Genomic DNA, 22,325 nt, shown 5'->3' on the forward strand with positions numbered 1-22,325 from the left:
ACAATTTATTTGGGCAATATGCCAATCATCGTTGAATATCTGGTTGATTGTGCAACCTGTAGAATGTAGGTGTGAGGCTTGAAGTGATAAGTGTGTGAATATTTGGTGGGATATGCAAATATTAAATCCAATAATATATTGGTTGATACATGCTGAAGAGTAAAGCACACCACAACGTGTGAGACTAGTGGTGGGAGATGGTGTTTGCAGACGTATTTCCTAAACTATGCCAAGGATCTGAAAGGCACCCAAGGTACTGCATCCAGAATACCAGGGTTGCTCCTCTTGTTATTTACCTTGTGGGCTCTATCTGCTCAAGCATGCTTTGGTGTGTAACGGGATGGCTTTCTAATTACTTGTGAGTAAAGAAGCCATCCTTACCTTTCTATTATTTACCAAGATTTCCAGCAATGAACAAGTGAGGATCTGTTTATGCCAAGTTCTGTCATGACTACTGTGACCTCTAGAATAACTCCCATTTCCTGATTCAGCCATATGCTTTTTCTCTTTTAAAAGATGTACCGCTGCATCTTTTAAATGTGCAGCATATAAAGTTCTTTCCACTAAAGACAAGTGGTAAATCACTCTAAGTATAAGGATGTGTTAATAGCAGAGTGCATATTCTTCCCTGCAGATACAAAGATTTGAAAATTGGAAACATTTATTATCAAAGTATATATGCAGTATACAACCCTGACATTCATTTTCCCACAGACAGCCATGAAACAAAGAAACCATGGAACCTGTTCAAAGGAAACATCAAACACCCAGCACGCAAAAAAAGAGAACAAATTGCACAAATGACAAAAAAACGAGTGGAAAACACAGAATATAAAACATCAAAGCACAGAGTCATTGAAACAGTCTAGGAATGTTCATTTTAGCTCAGTTCAGTCCAAATTAGTGTTGTGTTGTTTGTTGGCTGCAGGCCCCAGAGGCAGTTCACCCTGATCAAAACCACACAAGATAGCAATAAAAAAGGAGTAATGAGAAGCAGAAATACATACAACTTGAACTTCAGAGCATATTGCACAAACTGCATCAATGAAACCTTGTCCAAGACCCAAGACTCAAGCACCATTCTCCGGGAGGATAGAGAGGGAGAGGAAGGGAGGGAGGGAGAGAGAAAGAAAGAAAGAGAAATGGAGTCAGCCATGGCCTTACTGCCCATCTCCGGGCTTCTTGGCCTCTGGCCAGCACACTCCGCTCGAAACCTCACCGAACTCCCTCGGAGACAGCAAAGTGCCAGATCACTCAACTAGCCCAAAGATACACCATCAAAATGTAAATCACAGGTTCCAATCGCATGTAAAAGCTAAGTAGCGTCATTATATTTGAAAGAGGAAGTTAAAGCAGTACTTTCGTGGACTTTCTGAAGGACGTCACCTTTAGTCATGTTGCTCACTGGTGCCACCTACTTCCAAACACTTAGTCTGAGTTTCCAGGGTCCAACTGTGAAAGGTCCTTGTGTTTATTGCCAGTACTGTTTTTGGATACACTTGCCAGAATAGCCCAGTTGCACTGATTGTGACAGACACTCATATACCAATATGCTTTACTGGCATTTTTACCTCAGCCCAAACACAATAGCACAGCTGTTTTATCATTAAAAATAGTTTATTATACAAAGTCTCCATTTTGCCTCTTTGATTTAAAAAAAAACAAAGTATCCACCAATTTCAGCTAATTCCTTTTAATTTCATCATAATGTGAAATAAATTCGATTGCCCACAACTGCTTCTGGAATAAAACATTATTCAGCAACATTTCAAAAACAATGCCAAAGAGCTCAGAGACAGACAATTATGACCATTGGGAAGGGGGGGAAAACCAGATTCTCGGGGCATTAGAACTGATTTTCAAGGAAATTAGTTCAATCAGATCAAACTCAGTGTTTGTGGTGAGAGTAATTCATGGAGAACTTAACCAGTTTGGTAGGAGCAAGGATATTAGAAGAAAGCAGAAAGAGAGATAAATGAGAACAGATGAGAGAGAGATAAGGAATAAAATCACAATTAGTCCTAAAATTAGCAGCCTACTCTGACTGAATTATGTCTACATCCCTAATGCAACTAATAAAGCCAATTGGCTAAGTGGGATTATGACATGATTGCACAGAGAAATGCCTTTAACACATCCGGGAAATGAATATTAATATTCCTAGTTATTAAGTATTGAAGGGGAAAAATCTGAATTAAGGATGGTTTTACAGTTTAAATGGAAAGGGCATACTAGACAATTCCAGGCTTTGATTGATTTTAATTAAACTAAGGAAGAGAGGGGTCATGGGCTGTTGTAGAACATGAACAGTGAGAAGGGGAGGGGAAGTACAGGGTGCAGTGCAGTGACTGGGGTAACAGATAGAGAGAGAGGTGAGAGAGGTGGGGGAGGGGCTAACTAGAATGGTCAATCATATTTTCAGGTGCTTCCCCCACTCTTTTCTCAATAGTGTATAGGACCATGTGTACCTGTTCCCCTAGTACTGCTTTTGTATACAATAAGGTTTTTAAAATGTAACAAATGGTTCATTACTTTTACCTTCTCTTGGGTGCATCCCAAATGTCTTCAACGTTCATTATTAGCAATTACTGTAATGTATTTTCTCTGTTAGTTGTCAATGATGTCAATCATTCCCCTCATCTCATAAAAGCAAAAAACAGTCATATACACTGCCCAGTTATTCTGATTCCTTTTGGATTTATGAGAAATGGAACTTATATAGGTTTCAGTTTAATGTTGTCAACTAATCTTTGCCTCCTGCATAAACATTTTAATCCCTTTCTATACTTCATACAATCTTTCTGTTTAGTAACTGAATTATGCTTCATTCTTTTGTCATAAGCTATCTTTTTCTGATTTAGATAAATGTTTCTTGCCATCCAGAACATTTTGCCTTTTAATGGTCTACCTTTCCCTTCAAAGCCATGTGCCTCGCTTGTGTTTTCAATTAATTATTAATTGTCTCTTCTCTACACAATTTGTAGCACCATATTACTGATTAAACCCTGCATTTGCCTTTTTCAGTCAATCTATGCTTGATCTCCATGTATCACTGAAATGAGCTTTTCCCTTTGTGAGCGTCTGTATTTTTAGTATTTTCTGTTCTCTTTCCAAACTTGATCTAATTGAATTATATTAGTTGAATTCTGAGGTCACTCCCCAGAATTAAACTCAACACCATTTTCCTCCCATTTAGACCGTAAGACCATAAGATGCAGGAGCAGAATTAGACCATCAAGTCCCATCAAGTCTGTTCCCTATTTCATCATGGCTGATCCAATGTTTCTCTCAGACCCAATCTCCTGCCTTCTCCCCATATCTTTTCATGCCCTGACTAATCAAGAATCTATCAACCTTTGCCTTAGATATACATAAAGACTTGACCTCCACCACTGCCTGTTGCAAGGAATTCCACAGATGCACCACTCTCTGGCTAAATAAATACTTCCACATCTCTGTTCTAAAGGACACTCCTCTGTTTTGAGGCTGTATCGTCAGGTCATAGACTCTCGCACCATAGGAAACATCCTCTGCACACCCTCTCTATCAAGGCCTTTTACCATTCAGTAGGTTTCAACGAGTACCTTTCATTCTTCTGAATTCTAGTGAATACAGGCACAGAGCCATTAAATGCTCTTCATATGACTAACCATTCAATCCTGGAATAATTTTCATGAACCTCCTTTGAACCCTCCCCAGCTTTAGCACATTCTGTTTCAGAGGCCCAAAATTGCTCACAATATTCCAAGTGAGGCCTCACAAATTTTTTATAAAGGCTCATCATTACATCCTTGCTTTTATATTCTTGTCCTCTTGAATCAATGCTAACATTGCATTGGCCTTCCTCACCACTGACTCAACAGACACATTAGCCTGTATGGAATCATGCACAAGGACTCCCAAGTCCAATTGCACCTCAAGTTCTTTAAATTTTCTCTCCATTTAGAAAATAGTCAACCCTTTCATTTCTTCTACCAAAGTTTATGAAAATACATTTCCCGACACTGTATTCTATTTGCCATTTCTTTGCCCATTCTGCTAAACTGTCTAAGTCCTTCTGTAGCCTGTCTATTTCCTCAAAATACCTTCTCCATTACCTATTTTCATATTGTCTGCAAACTTTGTAACAAAACCATAAATTCCATCATTCAAATCATTGACATATAACGTATAAAGAATCGGTCCCAACACTGACCTCTATGGAATACCACTGGTCACCGGCAACCAACCAGAAAAGTCTCCCTTTATTCCTACACCTTGCCTCCTGCCAATCAGCCTCTGCTTTATCCATGCTAGAGTCTTTCCTGTAAAACCATCTGCTTGTAGCTTGTTAAGCAGCCTCATGTGTGGCACCTTGTCAATGGCCTTCTGAAAATCCAAGTACACAACATCAACCAATTCTCCTCTATTCCACTTATTATTTCTTGGGTTTATAAACAGAACATTAGAACGTAAAAGGAAAACTGAAATATCATTGCTATAATTTTTCAAGGTGCAGTCTAAACCTCGTTTGGAATATAAGAACCATTTCTGAGCATCACATTCAGCTAGGATGCAAAGTCCTTAGAGTACGAAACAAGTGTTACAAGATGTAATGAGAGATGAAAGATCTCATTTATTAGAAGAGTTCGGGGAAACAAAATAAGAATGCTTTCCATGAAGCAAAGAAAATTAAGGGACGATCGAATAAAGCTTTTAACATGCTGAGAGATTTTGATAAACTGAATGGGGAAAAACTATTTCCCATTTTAGGACTATCAACAACTCATTGACAGAAGGGTGAGAATTGTTTTCTTCATAATGGCAGGATCTAGAATACTTTCCCTGAAAGATGGTGTAAGCAAATTTGATAAGTAAATTTAAAAAGGATGGATGGCTACCTGAGTCTGAGGAACTGTAGGGATTGCAGACTAAAAAAAAATACAATGTGAATCCAGGAATAGTAAGTCTGTCAAAGAGACAGTCAAAAATTGTTTGTATCTGATGTGAACTTAGATGATTCTATAATTCTATGATCACACAATTCAAAAATTTAGTAACAACTTAGATAATTATTATTTAGAAAAGTCATGCTTGATCAAAGTTATTTTACCTTCAGTATTTACAGCAGTTGCATCCTCAATAATTATGGATTTAACCTTGGATATCAGCTCATTTTCGATAGTTGGCAATTCTTGGAAGTCACTCAGTTTGAAAACAAGGTTGGGTTCATGCACAATCTGTTGTAGCTCTGACTTGTCTGCATAGTTGGCTCCAATAGCAATGGGCACAACACCAGCCTGTCTCATTGCTTCTGCTGCCGGCACAACGTTGTCCTTGGATATCCCAGCAGTGATGAGCACCAGGATCTGTATGGCTCCGGCATCTCTTCTGCTGCCCGCAGCTGGGATGAAGACGTTATTTGTGACAAAGTCCAATGCAGCGCCTGTGTTAAGGGGTCTTCCTGTTTTCAGTTTTAGTTTTCGTACAGTATTCAAAGCTTCATCTTTCGTTGAGTGAACATTGAGGCCAAATTCCAGTCTTGCATTAGAGCTGTACTGCACCACAGCAACTTGATCTGTGTCAGGCCCAATATTAAGCTCCTGGATTACCTTCTTCAGAAATTCACGGACTTTTTGAAATGATTTCCCCATCCCAGGGGAGCCATCGATGAGGAACACAATATCTCTCTTCCTGGCTGCAAATATTGAACATAAATTTGAATACAAATTAACTTTTAAACTGAGAGATGAAATATGGACATATAAACATCAAAACGAGCAGATTTGCAGGGACATAATACGGAACAAATACATAAATGACAGTATTGTTTTGATTCATAACAGCTCTGATGAATGCACCTATTTGTGATGCAGTTTGAGTCTGGTGATGTGCCAGCCTAGCAAAAGACCATTTCTGTTGATCCTCCTCCAAGCAGACCACTTGATACCTGATTATAAATTAGGAGTTGTTCAGATGCTCCTGCCTCACCACAATGAGCAATGCTACAGAAGACCCTCCAGCAAAAGCAATGTTTCTGCATCGACATATTGAATGGGGAAAAGATAGTTTATTGTAAGCATTCTAGTGTTACTGGTAATCTAGCACTATCTGAAAAAAAGGTCATAAGAACAATTCAGGTACCTTCTGAAGTTGTGACCATTTCCTCTTCAACAATTGTCGGCTCTTCGATTACTGTCGGAACACTCAGCATTGTCAGTGGCATCATTAGTTGATTCAGGACATCTGGCAAAGAGTGGAATTCATTTACACTGAAGACCAAACTTGGGTCAATTGCCATCTCATCTAGTTGGGCTGGGTCTGCATTGTTAACACCAATCGCGAAGGTCATGACGGCAGCTCGTTTCAGTGCATCCGCAGCCACCTCCACATTATCGTTGGACCTTCCACCAGTGATGAGCAGCAAAAACTGGGGAACATCCTCCTGGATTCGACTCCCACCCGAACTAGTAAAATAGTATTTAGTAGCAAAGTCCAGTGCAGAGCCCGTGTTGGCTGTTGCCCCGCCTCTCAGACTGAGGCTTTTGACATGAGACAGAAGTTCAGCTTTTGATGAGTAAGTGTTAAGGTAGAACTCAGCCTCTGTGTCATCACTGTACTGTGCCAGACCCACTCGTACTTTGTCATGTCCGACAGCCAGCTGTTGAATTATTCTTATGATAAAATCATGAACGTGAGGTAAGTTAACGTTTCCGATATTGTCTGATCCATCAATAAGGAACACAACATCTCTTTTGCTCATTTCTACTGGTTCAACTGTAATAAAATTCACATTTGGTCATTAAAAGTTTGTCCACATGAACTACACAATGGAAAACAAAGTAAAATACCTCAAATTAAGCTAGATCTAAACATAGTCAAAAGATTTTAAAATGATTTACCATAAGTCCTGACATATTAAGAGAAATATATTATTGATAATGCAGATTTTGCAGCTGCCATTATCAGATGAAGATCTAACATTGAAGAATTTAAGAGAGAGGCACACACGCACACACAAAACACTGCAGACACTAGAATTTTGGAACAACACAGAAAAGGCCGAAGGAACTGAGCAGACCAGGCAGCATTTATAAGATGAACAGTGTATGTTTCAGGTCAAGATCCTTCATCTGGACTATTTCTATTTAAAAGGAGGAATTGAGAAATGGGCTGATTGATGTCAAGGTCTCTCCAGGTGAAAGCCCTTATCATGAAAAGGTGACTCTGCATTCCTCTCCACTGGAATGTTTAATATCTGAGGCAGCGTTGAGGTGAGAGAGCCAAATGTCTATATGACGTTGGTACCCTGAGGTGATTCACAGTACCCTTCTGAAGCTCCATTTAGATCTATTGCCTATCAAGTGCCGAGTCCAATGTTTATTTCTTTTCCTTTATAGAAACTGTCATGCATAGCAGTTCACAGGTATTCAGCAGACAGCCTTGTTGGCCCTAAAATAGCTAAAGCAATATTCTTTAAGGCTGCGACTGAAGACTATTACTCACATGAATGATTCACGAGGCTAAGAACACTGGAATTTCCTATTTTGAAATCATTTGAAAATTGTGTGATGTAGACATTTACGTCCCCCTCTATGATTTACCATCAATTTTGCTCCAACGTTCATGCTGACTAACTTGAGAGTGATGACGTGATATGTTTTAAATGGACTTTTGTAAAGCTGTTGAAAAGGTCCCTGTCTCCACCATCTTTACAGGCCCATGAAGCTTCGGGGTTCTTCTAGCTCTGGTCTTTCCTGCATCCTTGATTTCCTTTGTCCTCTCATTGACAGATGTGACTTCAGCTATTTAGACCCCAGGGTCTGTACTTCCATCTGCAAACCTCAATGTTGTGGTATCCCTCTTCCTTCCTTAAAGAAGGTCTGATAACTAGGACCCTTGACCAATCTTTTAGGCATTTGCCCTGTTAAAATCTTAGACAGCTCAAGATTAGGCAATGTCTGACATGCTGCTGCACGAGGGATATCAACCATTTATCCTCCACAATGTGGCCACAATAGGGAGTACTTCAGTGAATCAGGTTACAATAAGTGTGAGATGATGCATTTTGGATACTCAAACAAGGGTAGGACTTATACAGTGAATGGCAGGGCATCGATAAGTGCTGTGAAGCAGAGGATATTGAGAGTACAAGTGCACAATTCCCTGAAAAGAGCCACACAAGTGAACAGTAACAAAGAAGGCGTTTAGCCTGCTGGTCTTCATTGGTCAGGGCATTGAACTTAGGAGTATGAATATTGTATCGCAGTTCAACGCAAAATATGCTGGAGCAAAACAGTACAGGCAGTGTCTATGGAAATGACTAAACAGCTGATAAGACCCTTCAGCAAGACTGGAAAGGAGGGGGGAAGATGCCAGAACAAGAAGGTGGGCAAGCTGGAAAGTGACAGGTAAAGCTGGGTGGGTGGCGGAGGGGGAAGAAGTTGGGAGGTGATGTGGAAAGGGCAAAGGGCTGCAGAAGAGGAGAGTGGATCATGGAGAAAAGGAAGGAGGATGGCATCCAAGGGAGGAAAAGAGGTAAGAGGCGAGCATGGGGAAATAAATGAGGGAAGAGAGAGAAGAAAAATAACTGAAAGTTGGAGAAATTAATGTTCATGCCCTGAGGTTGGAGGCTATCTTGACATAATATGAGGTGTTGCTCCTCCGGCCTGAGAGTGGTCCTATATTTCAGTTATACAAGTCATTGGTGAGACCGTACTTGGAGTATTTGTGTACAGTATTGGTCATCCTGTTATTGTCATCGTTGTCAAACCGCAGAGAAAGCAGATGAGCAGAAGAATGCTGCCTAGACTAGAGGGCCTGAGTCATAGGGAAAGGTTGGCCACACTGGATCTTTATTCCTTGGAGTATAGGAGAATGAGAAGTGAACTCACAGGATTTTATATAATCATGAGGAGTATTGGTAAAGTGGACAGGCATAGTCTGTTTCCCAGGACTAGAGGGCGCAGTTTCAAGATGAGAGGGGAAACATTTAAAATACTTTGCAAGTAACTTCTCTACAGAGTGCAGTGAGTACTTAAAATGAGCTGCAAGGAGAAGTGGTCGAGGTAGGTACAATTGCAACATTGAAGAGGCATTCAGATAGATACATGGAGGGGTGTAATGATATGGCTCTTCTAAACATAGTATTTATATGGTTGATCCAGTTAATTTCTGCTCAGTGGTGACCCTCAGAATGTTAGTGGTGGAGGGCGCACTGACGTTAATGATATTGAATGTCAGAGTATTAGACCATAAGATATAGGAGAAGAAGTAGGCCATTCAGGCCATCGAGTCTGCTCTGCCATTCACTCATGGGCTGATCCAATTCTTCCAGTCATCCCCATTCCCCTGCCTTCTCCCCATACCCTTTGAAGCCCTGGCTAATCAAGAACCTATTGTTAGACCCTTGGAGACTATCATTGGCTATACTTTAATGGTGCAAATGTTAAAAGCCACACCATTATTCTATGACTCTATGAAGAATCCCATACTGGTTATTCGGTTGGAAAGTTTCTAGCCCAATAAGAATATATGACCATAAAACATAGGGGCAGAATTTGGCCATCTGGCCCATCGAGTCTGCTCCGCCATTCAATCGTGGCTGATCCTTTTCTTCTATCTCCTCCTCAACTCCAGTTCCCGGCCTTCTCGCCATAACCTTTGATGCCATGTCCAATCAAGAACCTATCAATCTCTGCCTTAAGTACACCCAACAACCTGGCCTCCACAGCTGCATGTGGCAACAAATTCCACAAATTCACCACCCTTTGGCTAAAGAAATTTCTCTATTTTGAAAGGACACTTCTCTATCCTGAGGCTATGCACTCTTGTCCTAGACTCTCCTACCATGGGAAACATCCTTTTCACATCTACTTTGTCTCGGCCTTTCAACATTTCAATGAGATCCCTCCCCCCATCCTTCTGAATTCCAGCGAGTATAGACCCAGAGCCATCAAACGTTCCTCGTATGATAACACTTTCATTCCTGGAATCAGCCTCGTGAACCTCTTCTGGACCATCTCCAATGCCAGCATATCTTTCCTAAGATGAGGGGCCCAAAACTGTTCACAATACTCAAGGTGAGGCCTCACCAGTGCCTTACAAAGCCTCAGCATCACACCCTTGCTCCTGTATTCTAGACCTCTTGAAATGAATGCTAACATGGCATCTGCCTTCCTTACCACCGACTCTACCTGCAAGTTAACCTTCAGGGTGTTCTGCACAAGGACTCCCAAGTCCCTCTGCAACTCAGATTCCTGGATTTTCTCCCCATTTAGAAAATAGTCCGCACATTTATTTCTACTACCAAAGTGCATGACCATCCAACATTGTATTTTATTTGCCACTTTCTTGCCTATTCTCCTAATCTAAGTCCTGCATCCTTCCTGTTTCCTCAACACTACCTGCCCGTCCACCAGTCTTTGTGTCATCTGCAAACTTAGCAACAAAGCCATTTATTCCATCATCTAAATCATTGATATACAGCATAAAAAGAAGCGATCCCAAGACTGACCTCTGCAGAACACCGCTAGTCATTGGCAACCAGCCAGACAAGGAGCTTTTTATTTCCACTTGCTGCCTCCTACCAATCAGACAATGCTGTAACCATGTTAGTAACTTTCCTGTAATACCAAGGGCTCTTAACTTGGTAATAGCCTCATGTGTGGCACCTTGTCAAATGCCTTCTGAAAGTCCTAATATACAATATCCACTGCATCCCCTTTATCTATCCTACTTGTAATCTCCTCAAAGAATTCCAACAGATTCATCAGGCAGGGTTTTCCTTGAAGGAAACCATGCTGACTTTGTACTAATTTGTCCTGTGTCACCAAGTACTCCATCACCTCATCCTTAACAATTAACTCCAACATCTTCCCAACCACTGAGGTCAGCCTAACTAGTCTATAAATTCCTTTCTGCTGCCTTCCTTCTTTCTTTCTTAAAGAATGGAGTAACATTTGCAATTTTCCAGTCCTCTGGCATCATGCAAGAGTCCAATAATTTTTGGAAGATCATTTCTAGTGCCACCACATTCTCTGACACTACCTCTTTCAGAACCCTAGGGTGCAGTTCCTCAGGTCAGGGTGACTTCTGTACCTTTAAGGAAAGAAGTATTTTGATATATCACTAGGAATTAAGTGGGAGGCCCAACCAAGGTGGAAATAGGAATACAATTGGAAACTGTAACCATGAAATTTCTAGTCTCAGGGAATCTTTGATTCTGGTAGTTCTTTAGAATATATAATCTGCATTCAAGTATACAAATATTTGTGGTGCAAGTGCTGATCAATAAAAATTAGGAAAATCATGTTACACAAATTTAATGAAAGTTAGTTAATGGCATTAGTTCAAAAGTAAATGTGGTATACTCGTTTGTTTGGAGACACAAGATTCTGGGATGTGGAGCAACAAAGAGCCGACCAATCATCACTGGCCCCTGTCCCCTTCCTTATTCTGGCTATCTCCCCTCTCCAATTTTAGTACTAATGCAGGGTTTTGACCTGGAACAATGATTATTCCTTTCCCCCTACAGATGCTGCTTAACCTGCTAAGTTCCTCCAGCAGGTTGCTTGAACTCATTTGCTTGTTTTACAGGTAAAGCTTATATAAAATACATTGAAAGAGGGAAGGCAAAATCATTGAATGATACACGATGCTGAGACATATTAGGCTTGAGACAGGAAGTATTATTAAAATATTGGTCCAACCCAAATCAAAAGATCAGAATCTAGTGTTAAATATGATTGCCTTTGATATTACAGCGATATTTAACCAAGTGTGGCACCAAGGAATCTGTAAAACATTTGTCAATGGGGATCGAGGGAAATTCACTCCATTGGTTAAAAAGCATATCCAACACAATGGAAGATAATTATGATTATCGTGAGCTAGTACTCCCAAGACATCAGTGGAATTGTTCCCCAGGGTCGTGTCATATCTTCTTCTTTATTGATGCCCCTCCTTCATTTAAGATGCAATTTTTTTCTCTGGTGAAATATGTTCAGTTTCCATACCTGAGTAATGGAATATAATCACAAAATTTGGGCTTGGTCTTATTGTGGCATTTAACTTTTACACCATCAAAGTATGTCCAATGATGGTCTCCAAGTGTCTAACCATACTCTTTGACATTCAATATCATTAACATCAGCGTGCCCTTACCACTAATGTTCTGAAGGTCACCACTGAGCAGAAATGAACTGGATCAACCACATAAATACCACATTTAAAAGAAGCAGCTGAGTATTCTGAGGAAAGTAACTCACCTCCTGAGATTACATTGTCCTTCTCTCTACTAAGCATACAAAAGGCATCTTGTGGAATACTCTCCACTTAAGTGAATGAATGCAATTCCAACATCATGCAAGGTTACACAAAATCCAAGGCAAAGTTAACAGCTTGATTGGTATTCCATCTTCCAACCTAACCATACATATAGTTCACTGCTGTTTGTGATGCCAATGAGAAGCACCACAGCAACTTGTACACGCTTCATTGATAGCCCTTCCCAAACCTGTAACCGCTACAAATTAGAGCAGCAGGCTGACAGGGATCTAACTTCTTCTCAATTAGTCGCATACCATTCTGACCTGGAAATATATCACTGTTCATTCACCATTGTTAGGTCTAAATACCAGAGCTCTTTCTCCAACAACTCCTTGCGACTGCCTTCATCAGAAGGGTTGCAGCATTTAAAGGTGGTCTCTCACAATAAATGTTTTAAGTACCATAATGGTGAGCTATAACTTCTGACCTTGAAATCTTAATCTAATAAATAAAAATAAGATCCCAATTACTCAGTCCTCTGATAGAATGTGGATAACAGCTGACAAATTATGTCATATGCCTTTGCATTAGCAATTTTATTTCAGTTGTGACTGTCATTCATAAGCCATAGACTTAATGATAAGACTATAAGAGATTGGAGCAGAATTAGGCCAATCTCTCCCATTGAGCCTTCTCTGCCATTTGATCATGTCTAATTTAATACCCCTCTCAACTCCATTCTCCTGCCTTCTCACAGTAACTATGACAGCATTATTAATCAGGAACCTATCAACATCTGATTTAAATATACCCAATAACTTGGCCTCCACAGCCATCTGTGGCAATGATCTCTACTTATTCACCACCTTCCGTCTAAACAAATTCCTCCTTATCTCTAAAGATGAGGCTGTGTGTTCTGGTCCTAGCTTCCCTCAGTGCTGAAAATACCCTCTTGATATTCACTCTATCTAATCCTTTCAATGTTTGATATATTTCAAAGAGATTTCCACCCCCCTCATTCTTCTCTACTCAAGCCTAGAATTATCAAACAGTCCTCACACATTGGCAGAAAATTGCTGTAGGTGGATCATAATTGGCCATAATTTAAAACTGTTGTAAAGTTAATACTTTGGATAGAATACAGTGCATCTGCAATCAGGGTTACATATCTGATAAACACTCTCCTACAGTTTGAGTTCTAAACCAACTAAACCAAAATAAAAAAAGATACTTAATAAAGTTTTTACCTTCACTGATAATTATTGTTTCCTCTATCACAGGCTGAGCTTTAGACAGCAGTTGTTGTTGAATAGTTGGCAATTCCTGGAAGTGATTCAATTTGAAAACAGATTCTGGGTCGGAAGTGATCTGCTGCAGTTCTGATGTGTCTGCATTCTTGGCTCCAATAACAATGAGCACAATGCCAGCCTGCCTCGCTGCCTCCGATGCCGGCCCAACGTTGTCTCTGGATCTCCCAGCAGTGATGAGCACCAGAAATTGTGCAGCTCCAGCATCTCTTCTGCTGCCCGCAGCCGGGATGAAGACGTTCCTTGTGACAAAGTCCAGTGCTGCACCCGTGTTGAGGGATCTTCCCTTTTTAAATCGCAGTCTTCTTATTGCATTCAAAAGTTGTGCGGCTGTGGAATGACTATCGAGGCCAAATTCAAGTGTTGGCTTGGAATTGTATAGTACCACAGCTACTTGATCTTTGTCTGGTCCGACATCAAGATCCTGTATTAGTTTCATCAGAAACTCACGGACCTGAATAAATGATCCCCCCATTCCAGGAGAGGTATCAATTAGGAACACAATATCTCTCTTTGTAGCTGCAGAAGCTGAAAATTAACATTCATAGTTAAAAATTGAAACATTTTGTACAAAGTAATCAAATATCATTACAGCCATTGTAGCTACCCCATGAGAAATCTTAAAGCTGCAATTTATCATTTTAAATACATACATTCTCCCTGGCTGAGCTCAACATTGATTAGTGTCTTTTAATTCAGGCAATACAACATAAATTTAACAATGTCTTTGTAAAGCACAACAGAGCACTTTTTTGTGTAAAAATATAATTTCTCTTCATTTTATTGTTTTCCAAGAGGATTTAGTGTTCATGAAGTTGTGAGATTTAGGGCATGGTTAATTCTTCTTCACTAATTGTTATTTGTCATCTATATCAATGATCTGGATGATAATGTGGTAAATTGGATCAGCAAATTTGCTGATGATACAAAGATGAGAGGTGTAGTAGACAGTGAGGAAGGTTTTCAAAGCTTGCAGACGGACTTGGACCAACAGGAAAAATGGACTGAAAGTTGGCAGATGCTTAATACAGACAAGTGTGAGGTATTGCACTTTGGAAGGACAAACCAAGGTAGAACATACAAGGTAAATGGTAATTCACTGAGGAGTGCAGTAGAACAGAGGGATCTGGGAATACAGATACAAAATTCCCTAAAAGTGTCGTCACAGGTAGATAGGGTCGTAAAGAGAGCTTTTGGTACATTGGCCTTTATTAATCAAAGTATTGAGTATAAGAGCTGGAATGTTATGATGAGGTTGTATAAGGCATTGGTGAGGCCGAATCTCGAGTATTGTGTTCAGTTTTGGTCACCAAATCACAGGAAGGATATTAATAAGTTTGAAACAGTGCAGAGAAGGTATACGAGGATGTTGCAGGGACTTGAGAAACTTAGTTACAGAGAAAGGTTGAATAGGTTAGGACTTTATTCCCTGGAGTGTAGAAGAATGAGGGGAGATTTGAGAGAGGTATATAAAATTATGATAGGTATAGATAGAGTGAATGCAAGCAGGCTTTTTCCACTGAGGCAAGGGGAGAAAAAAAACAGAGGACATGGGTTAAGGGTGAGGGGGGAAAAGTTTAAAGGGAACATTTTGGGGGGGCTTCTTCACACAGAGAGTGGTGGGAGTGTGGAATGAGCTACCAGACGAGGTGGTAAATGCGGGTTCTTTTTTAACATTTAAGAATAAATTGGACAGATGCATGGATGGGAGGTGTATGGAGGGATATGGTCCGTGTGCAGGTCAGTGGGACTAGGCAGAAAATGGTTCGGCACAGCCAAGAAGGGCCAAAAGGCCTGTTTCTGTGCTGTAGTTTTTCTATGGTTTCTATGGTTTCTAATAAATAAAGAAATCACTTGAAACACTTGTTTAAAATGTTTACATCAGATTAAGGAGGCAGAGTGTTGATTCTAGGAGAAGGTAGAAGTGGAGTTATGCTTGCAATGGAGAAGTTGTATCATAAATGCTTGTAGCAATTAAAACACTTTAGATACTTAAGCAAAACCATTGCGGTAAGCAATAAAGAGCAACTCTTAAAAGTCAGTCATAGAACAAAGAAACAGGTCCATTAGCCATTGTCTGAAACAATCATTAAACCCCTCTCTATATCAATCCCATTTACCAGCACTTAGGCTACGTCCACACTAGACGGAATAAATCCGTAACCAAAAGCTTTTTCTCTTCGTTTTGACCCTCTGTCCACACTAAAACCGTGTTTTCCTCCTCCAGAAATGGAGCTTTTCTATAACACTCTCCAGAGTGTTTAAATCTGAGAACGCTGGTTGGGCGTTGTAGTGCGTACGGGGTAACCGACTAATTTTAAAAATACTGTCATGACGTGCCGGAACAAATGGTGGTAGCAGTGCTACATTTCATTGTTTTCTTGAACACAACCTCCAACACCACAACAAAAAAATCTGACAATAGATGTGTAACAGCCTAATGTAACATTGTATGGAAATACAAGATAACACTGATGCAGACATGGTTTATACATTTAACAAGGTATTTTATTAATATATTGCTTGTGCAAACATTCAATAGATGCAATTGTCACTTTTGCCCAGTAACTCATTTTATTGCGCATGTTAAATACAGCAAAATAATACACAAAGACATGGCAAAAGTAAAGGCAAACAAATGAGGTAACAGCAAATTTCACTTTTGCCCAGTAACAAGCCTTATTGCCTTTAGTTGTAGCTGTTGTCCCCTTCATCGGTGAAGAGACCTTGGCTGTAGGAAACGTTTTTGGACAAACATGCACCAAGTCTTCTGTTTGGCAATTTCCTTTTAAGTTTTTCTATTCTGTAACTGGACAAACGCGCACCAAGTCTTTCGTTTGGCAATTTCCTTTTAAGTTTTTACAGTCTGTAACTGGACAAATGCGCACCAAGTATACCGTTTCCTCTTCACTTGTTTTCTGTGTGTCCTGCGCATGCCCAGTAGGAGGAGCTTCGCCCAAATATCCATTTTAATGTGAACGGAGGTATTTTTAAAAATGCCTGGTGTAGACGCCGGCCTATCGTTTTTACGTGAAACCGGCATTTTCAAAATTATCCGGTCTAGTGTGGACGTAGCCTTACTCTATAGCCCACCTTGCCTTTGCAATTCAAATGCTTGTCCAGATGCTACTAAAGTAGTCTGAGATACTTACAGCCATCACATTCATAGGTAATGCATTGCATATTGCAATGACTCCCTGGGTGGAAAAATTCTTCAGATCCCCTAAAAACCCCTTACTCGTCAGCTTAAATGTGTCCCTCTGGTGTTTGACATCTCTGCTATGAAGAAAATTTCTTACTATGTATCCTATCTATGCCTCTCACGATGGTCTACACCTTTATCACGTCCTCATTCAGGCTCCTCTGCTCCAAGAAAAATGAAACCAGCCTCTCCCCATATGTAAACATTTCCATCCCAAGCAACATGGTGAATTTCCTTTGCATCCTCTCCAATGTATTCTTGCCCTCTTTGTAGCATTGTAATGAGAACTGTACACACTGACTAACCAATGTTTTTCTCATTTGTACCATCACCTCTCCAAACTTACATTGTACTTTAGGCAAAGCATCCTATTTGCCTTCCTTTTCGTCCTGTCTTTGTGTGCTGTCCCCTTCAAGGATCTTTGGACTTACAAACTCAGAATCCCTTTGTTCCTAAATACTCCCCACAACCCTATCTTTTATGTTATATGTCTTTCTTTATTAGAATCCCAAAATGCATCATCTCATATTCATTAGGATTTCATTTACCATTGATAATGCAAATTTACCTTCTGTCATCTAAGACTACTTAACTCAACATCTAAAACATTACCTATCTGTGTGTCATCTACAGATTTATTAATCATATTTCTATTCTTGCATCTTTATTACCAGCCTTCTAAGAGGGTGAAGCAGACATTAGATTGGGAGGTGATAAGTAGTTACCACCACTCAAAATGTACATGAATGTTGCAGAGGTTTTCATAGTTCCCAAGGAAAGCATGTTTGCCTCTATCAAAACCATGAAATATATATCTACTAAACATTCCCATGTGGAAGAGTATTCACCATGACCATTGCAATATGACCTCGGCCATCTAACACTCCCATTCCCATAACTTTCTATTCCCATAATTGAAATCTAAGTTGGTAGTTGTCAAATATGCCACTTTATTCATTGGCTGCACCTGGAAACAACTCAACCAGGAAGGATTCAGTTTTATCCATATGAAATTACATGTCAGGTCAATCAGAAAGCAGGAAGAATAAAGAGGGGAGGGTGAAAGGGGTGATGTGTCTTCTGAAAGAAGGAAGTTCTTTGGATGATCACATGTTTATCAAGGGTGCAACAAGGCAGGTAAGGCAGGAATGTGTAACAAGTCTGAAGGTAAAAAGGGATTATGAAGGATCTGATAGCAGATGAGATGAAGCAAAGGTCCAGTCAGATATTTAAAGTGGAGGAATTCAGCTAGGCTTACTGGATGACATTGGAGGCAAATGATAGGGTCAATCATGGCAAAACTGCATGTAAGACAAGAAGAGCAAGGAAGAAAAGACTGTCTGTAACCATAAAACAGAACAACTTGGTACTCACAAACAAGAGAAAATCTACAGAAGTTGGAATTCCAAGCAACATACACAAAAGACTGGAGGAAGTCAGCAGGCCAGGCAGCATCCTTGGAAAAAAGTACAGTCAATGTTTCGGGGTGAGACCCTTCATCAGGACTGGGAAAAAAAAGATAAGGAGTCAGAATAAGAAAGTGAGGCAAGGGGAGGAAGAACCGCAAAGTGATAGGTGAAACCAGGAGGGCAGATAGGGATGAAGTAAAGAGCCGGGAAGTTGATTGGTGACAGAGATACAGGGCTAGAGAAAGGGGAATCTGATAGGAGAGAACAGAAGGCCTTGGAAGAAAGAAAAGGGGGAGGAGCACCAGAGGGAGATGATAGGCAGGTAGGCAAGTAAGGAGATAAGGTGAGAGCAGGAAATGGGAATGGGTAATGCTGGAGGGGGTAGGGGGTGCTTTTCCAGAAGCTCAAGGAATCGATGTTCATACCATCAGGTTGGAGGTTACCCTAACGGAATAGAAAGTGTTCCTCCTCCAACCTGAGTGGGCCTCATTGTGACAGCAGAGGAAGCCACAGACTGACATGTTGGAATGGGAATGGGAAGTGGAATTAAAATGGGTGGCCACTAGCAGATCTCACTTATTCAGGTAGACGCAGCGTGGGTGCTCGGCAAAGCGATCCCCCAGTCTGCATAAATGCCATTATCATGAAAGTACAGCAGTGCCTGTACTCTGTTAAAGGTTTGCAAAGATACGGCATCTCATCTATATCTTTGACAAACTTCTATAGATATGTGGTGGAGAGTATATTGACCAGTTGCATCATGGCCTGGTACTGAAACACCAATGCCTTTGAATCAAAAAGCCTACGAGAAGTAATGGATACAAGAAGCAGTGGACTAGTAGTAGTCCATCACAGGTAAAGCCCTCTGTACCATTGGACACGTCTACCCAGAGCACTATCGCAGGAAAGCAACATTATTAGTTTCTTTTTGTAATTGCACAGTCTGGTGTCTTTACCACATTGTTTGGGGCAGGCATCCTTTGATTCTATTTTGCTCCTTGTATTTACTGTGAATGCCCACAAGAAAATTAATCTCAGGGTGACATATACAGTATATATTTTGGTAATGAATTTACTTTGAACTTTGAGCTTGAACTTGTACAACAGTATTAGGCAGGAGCTGGATAAAGTAGTTTGAGAGCAGCTGTTACTGGTTAAATCCAGATGTGATATGCGGCAGTAAAAGCTGGCTAGTCAGAATTCAGATCAACTATAGTCCCATGTAGAAGGATGACAAGGTTTGCAAACCTAAGCTCAAAAGAAATGTTGCAATTTCAGTCAAACCAGAAAAGAAACATATGTAAGGTTCAGGAATCAGAAATCTGACATGGCCCCAGGGGAATATAAGGAAAGCAGGAAAAAAGAGGGAATGAGAAGGGGGCATGAAATGGCCATGGCAAGTGGTAATAAAGAGAATTCTGCGGCAATTTATATGTACATTAAGTAAAATGAGAGGTGATTTTGCAGCTGTACAGGACCCTGGTCAGACCCCACTTGTAGTACTGTGCTCAGTTTTGGTCACCTCACTATAGGAAGGATGTGGAAGCCATAGAAAGGGTGCAGAGGAGATTTACAAGGATGTTGCCTGGATTGGGGAGCATGCCTTATGGGAATAGGTTGAGTGAACTCAGCCTTTTTTCCTTGGAGCGACAGAGGATGAGCGGTGACCTGATAGAGGTGCTTAAGATGATGAGAGGCATTGATTATGTGGATAGTCAGAGGCTTTTTCCCAGGGAAGAAATGGCTAGCACAAGAGGGCACAGTTTTAAGGTGCTTGGAAGTAGGTACAGAGGAGATATCAGGGGTAAGTTTTTTACACAGAGAGTGGTGAGTGCATGGAATGGACTGCCGGTGACGGTGGTGGAGGTGAATATGATAGGGTATTTTAAGAGACTGTGAAGGCTTTGGAAAGGAAGTATAAGAGTTTCACCAGGATATTGCCTGGAATAGAGAAAATGATCAATAAGAAGAGATTGGACAAGCTTGATTGTTTTCTCTGGACCATCAGAGGCTGAGAGATGACCTTATTGAATTTTATAAAATTATGAGAGACATAAACAAGATAGAAAATCAGAGACTAGGGTAGAAAATTAGAAAATCTACTGTTCTATGTTCTATGGGGTGGTTTCTTGTAAGATAAGTGAACAAGGATTTGATTTTTTAGGAGGCTGAAATATTCTCTTTCATATGGATGAATACAACTTGAACAAATCTTAAAATGTTCAGTGTGACACAGAACAAAGCAGCTTACTTGAATGACACCAAGTTCTCCCCTTAGCTTTCACTTCCTCGACCATTGTGGCTTTCCAGTATTTTGCAAAAACTAATTAACAAAACTGGTTAACAAAACTAATCCATCACCTAAACCGACAATGCAGAAGACCCAAGGACCCTCCAAGATGAGCAGTCTCCTGATTTGGAATATATTGCTGCTCCTTCATTATTGCTGGTTTAAATCCCAAAACACCCTTTCTAAAAGCACCATGAAAGCACAGTATCTTCACTAGGTGATTGCTGATGTTTGAGAAGGCACCTTCTCATGGCATATTAGCGATGGGCAACAAACAGTAGCTTTCCAGTGACACACATGAAATAAATGAATTAAAAGAGTCTGTCTGTCCTCGAGGATATGTCTGAGGTTTCTGACTCACCCTGCTAATCAGAAAATAATAAGCCCTGTGTTTCAGAAGATTTCCATAGATTTCCACAGCTGACCTAACAAACATAACAATGTGAGATAAACTAAAGTCAAAACAGCTGCTTTTATTCTACTTCACAGCCTCCTGTAATCCAAGCTACCCACTAAAATCTAGGCCTTTAATTCTCAAAGGTAGCCTATTATTATTCACCTAACCAATAAAGAATCTATTGAGGCCAATAAAAATACACCAATAATTCATTTCATGGAAAGCAAAGATTCAATTTTTGGGTTTAAAAGATAAAGATTAACAATATTTCTTCTGAAATTATTTCAATGTCATGATTGATAGTCATGGAGAAAAATGTAAATATAATTCAGTTACCTTCTGTACTGTCGACCACAGGTTCTTCAACATGCACTGTTGTCTCTTCAGTAATTATTTCTAGAGTATGTGGTCTTTGTAATGACGTCATTACCTGTTGCTGTATGCCTGGTAGAGAATAAAAGTCCCTCACATGGAAGGCCAGGTTGGGTTTAAAAGCTATCTGCTTCAGTTGAGCAGTATCTGTAGACCCAGATCCAACAGCAAGGGTTATTACAGCGCTCTGCTTCAGTTTATCTGCAGCTCTTCTGAAGTCGTCTCCAGACCTTCCACCAGTGATGAGCACCAAGAACTGGGGAACACCTTCTTCTCTTCTGCTGCCTACAGAGCTGACAAAGTGAGAGGTGAGGACAAAGTCCAGCGCCTTCCCAGTTGCGAGTCTCCTACCACCTTTAAATCTGAGCGTTCTTAGGAAATCCAGAATTTCATCCTTTCTCAAATAGGTGTTTAGATAAAACTCTGTCTCCTCAGTGTCGCTATATAACACCAAAGCAACTCGCACTCTGTCACTTCCAATATCAAGGTTCTCAATTATTGTGGAGACAAAGTCACGGATAGGCTGTAGGTTTGAATTCCCAACATAATCAGATTCATCAATGAGAAATACTATGTCTCTCTTGCTGTCTGTTGTAGACGGACCTAGAAAAAGAATACATATGAAAAATACTCCAGGATACAGAAAGCCAATTGAAATGTTGGGGTATCAAAAACATTTTAAAAACCTTTGCCAAGATTAGAGCAGGCAAGAGAAGTGAAATTAAAGGGAAAGTTACAGCATCCATGTTGAAGGATGTCACAAGATATTGGTTGAGATTTGGCAGTTACATGATGGCAAAGCATGATTATTTGGTGTTTATTGATTACTGGAAATGACTAATGAATTGTTTATTACAGTACATATAAACTACAAAGGGCAACACCTAAATACCCCTTTGTAATCTTGAAACATAACAGTTAACAGTAGAGACAGTAAAAATACAGGTGACCCTGGTATAATGGACATTCAGTTTAAGAAAATTTTCCCTGAGATAATTTACAAATCACTATCCAAAAAATTTGAGATACGGACTAAAATTTGTCCTTGTGGAATTCGTATGGAAAATAAAAGCAAATAATCAGCACAATTTTGGGATGG

General features: G+C 40.2%; 1 protein-coding gene across 1 annotated transcript in view; it reads right to left on the reverse strand.

The window, feature by feature from the left end:
* The window catches only part of LOC134348766 (collagen alpha-3(VI) chain-like), a 118,699-nt gene that overhangs the window by 18,979 nt on the left and 77,395 nt on the right, over positions 1-22,325 (reverse strand). The window contains exons 14-17 of the mRNA XM_063052569.1: positions 21,191-21,829; positions 13,497-14,084; positions 6,124-6,756; positions 5,093-5,677 (exon numbers count right to left, since the gene is read on the reverse strand). Of these exons, the coding sequence (XP_062908639.1) occupies positions 5,093-5,677; positions 6,124-6,756; positions 13,497-14,084; positions 21,191-21,829 (2,445 nt within the window). The remainder of the gene's footprint in view (positions 1-5,092; positions 5,678-6,123; positions 6,757-13,496; positions 14,085-21,190; positions 21,830-22,325) is intronic.

The sequence above is a fragment of the Mobula hypostoma genome, chromosome 6, assembly GCF_963921235.1.
Source record: "Mobula hypostoma chromosome 6, sMobHyp1.1, whole genome shotgun sequence".
Classification (NCBI taxonomy): Eukaryota; Metazoa; Chordata; class Chondrichthyes; order Myliobatiformes; family Myliobatidae; genus Mobula; species Mobula hypostoma.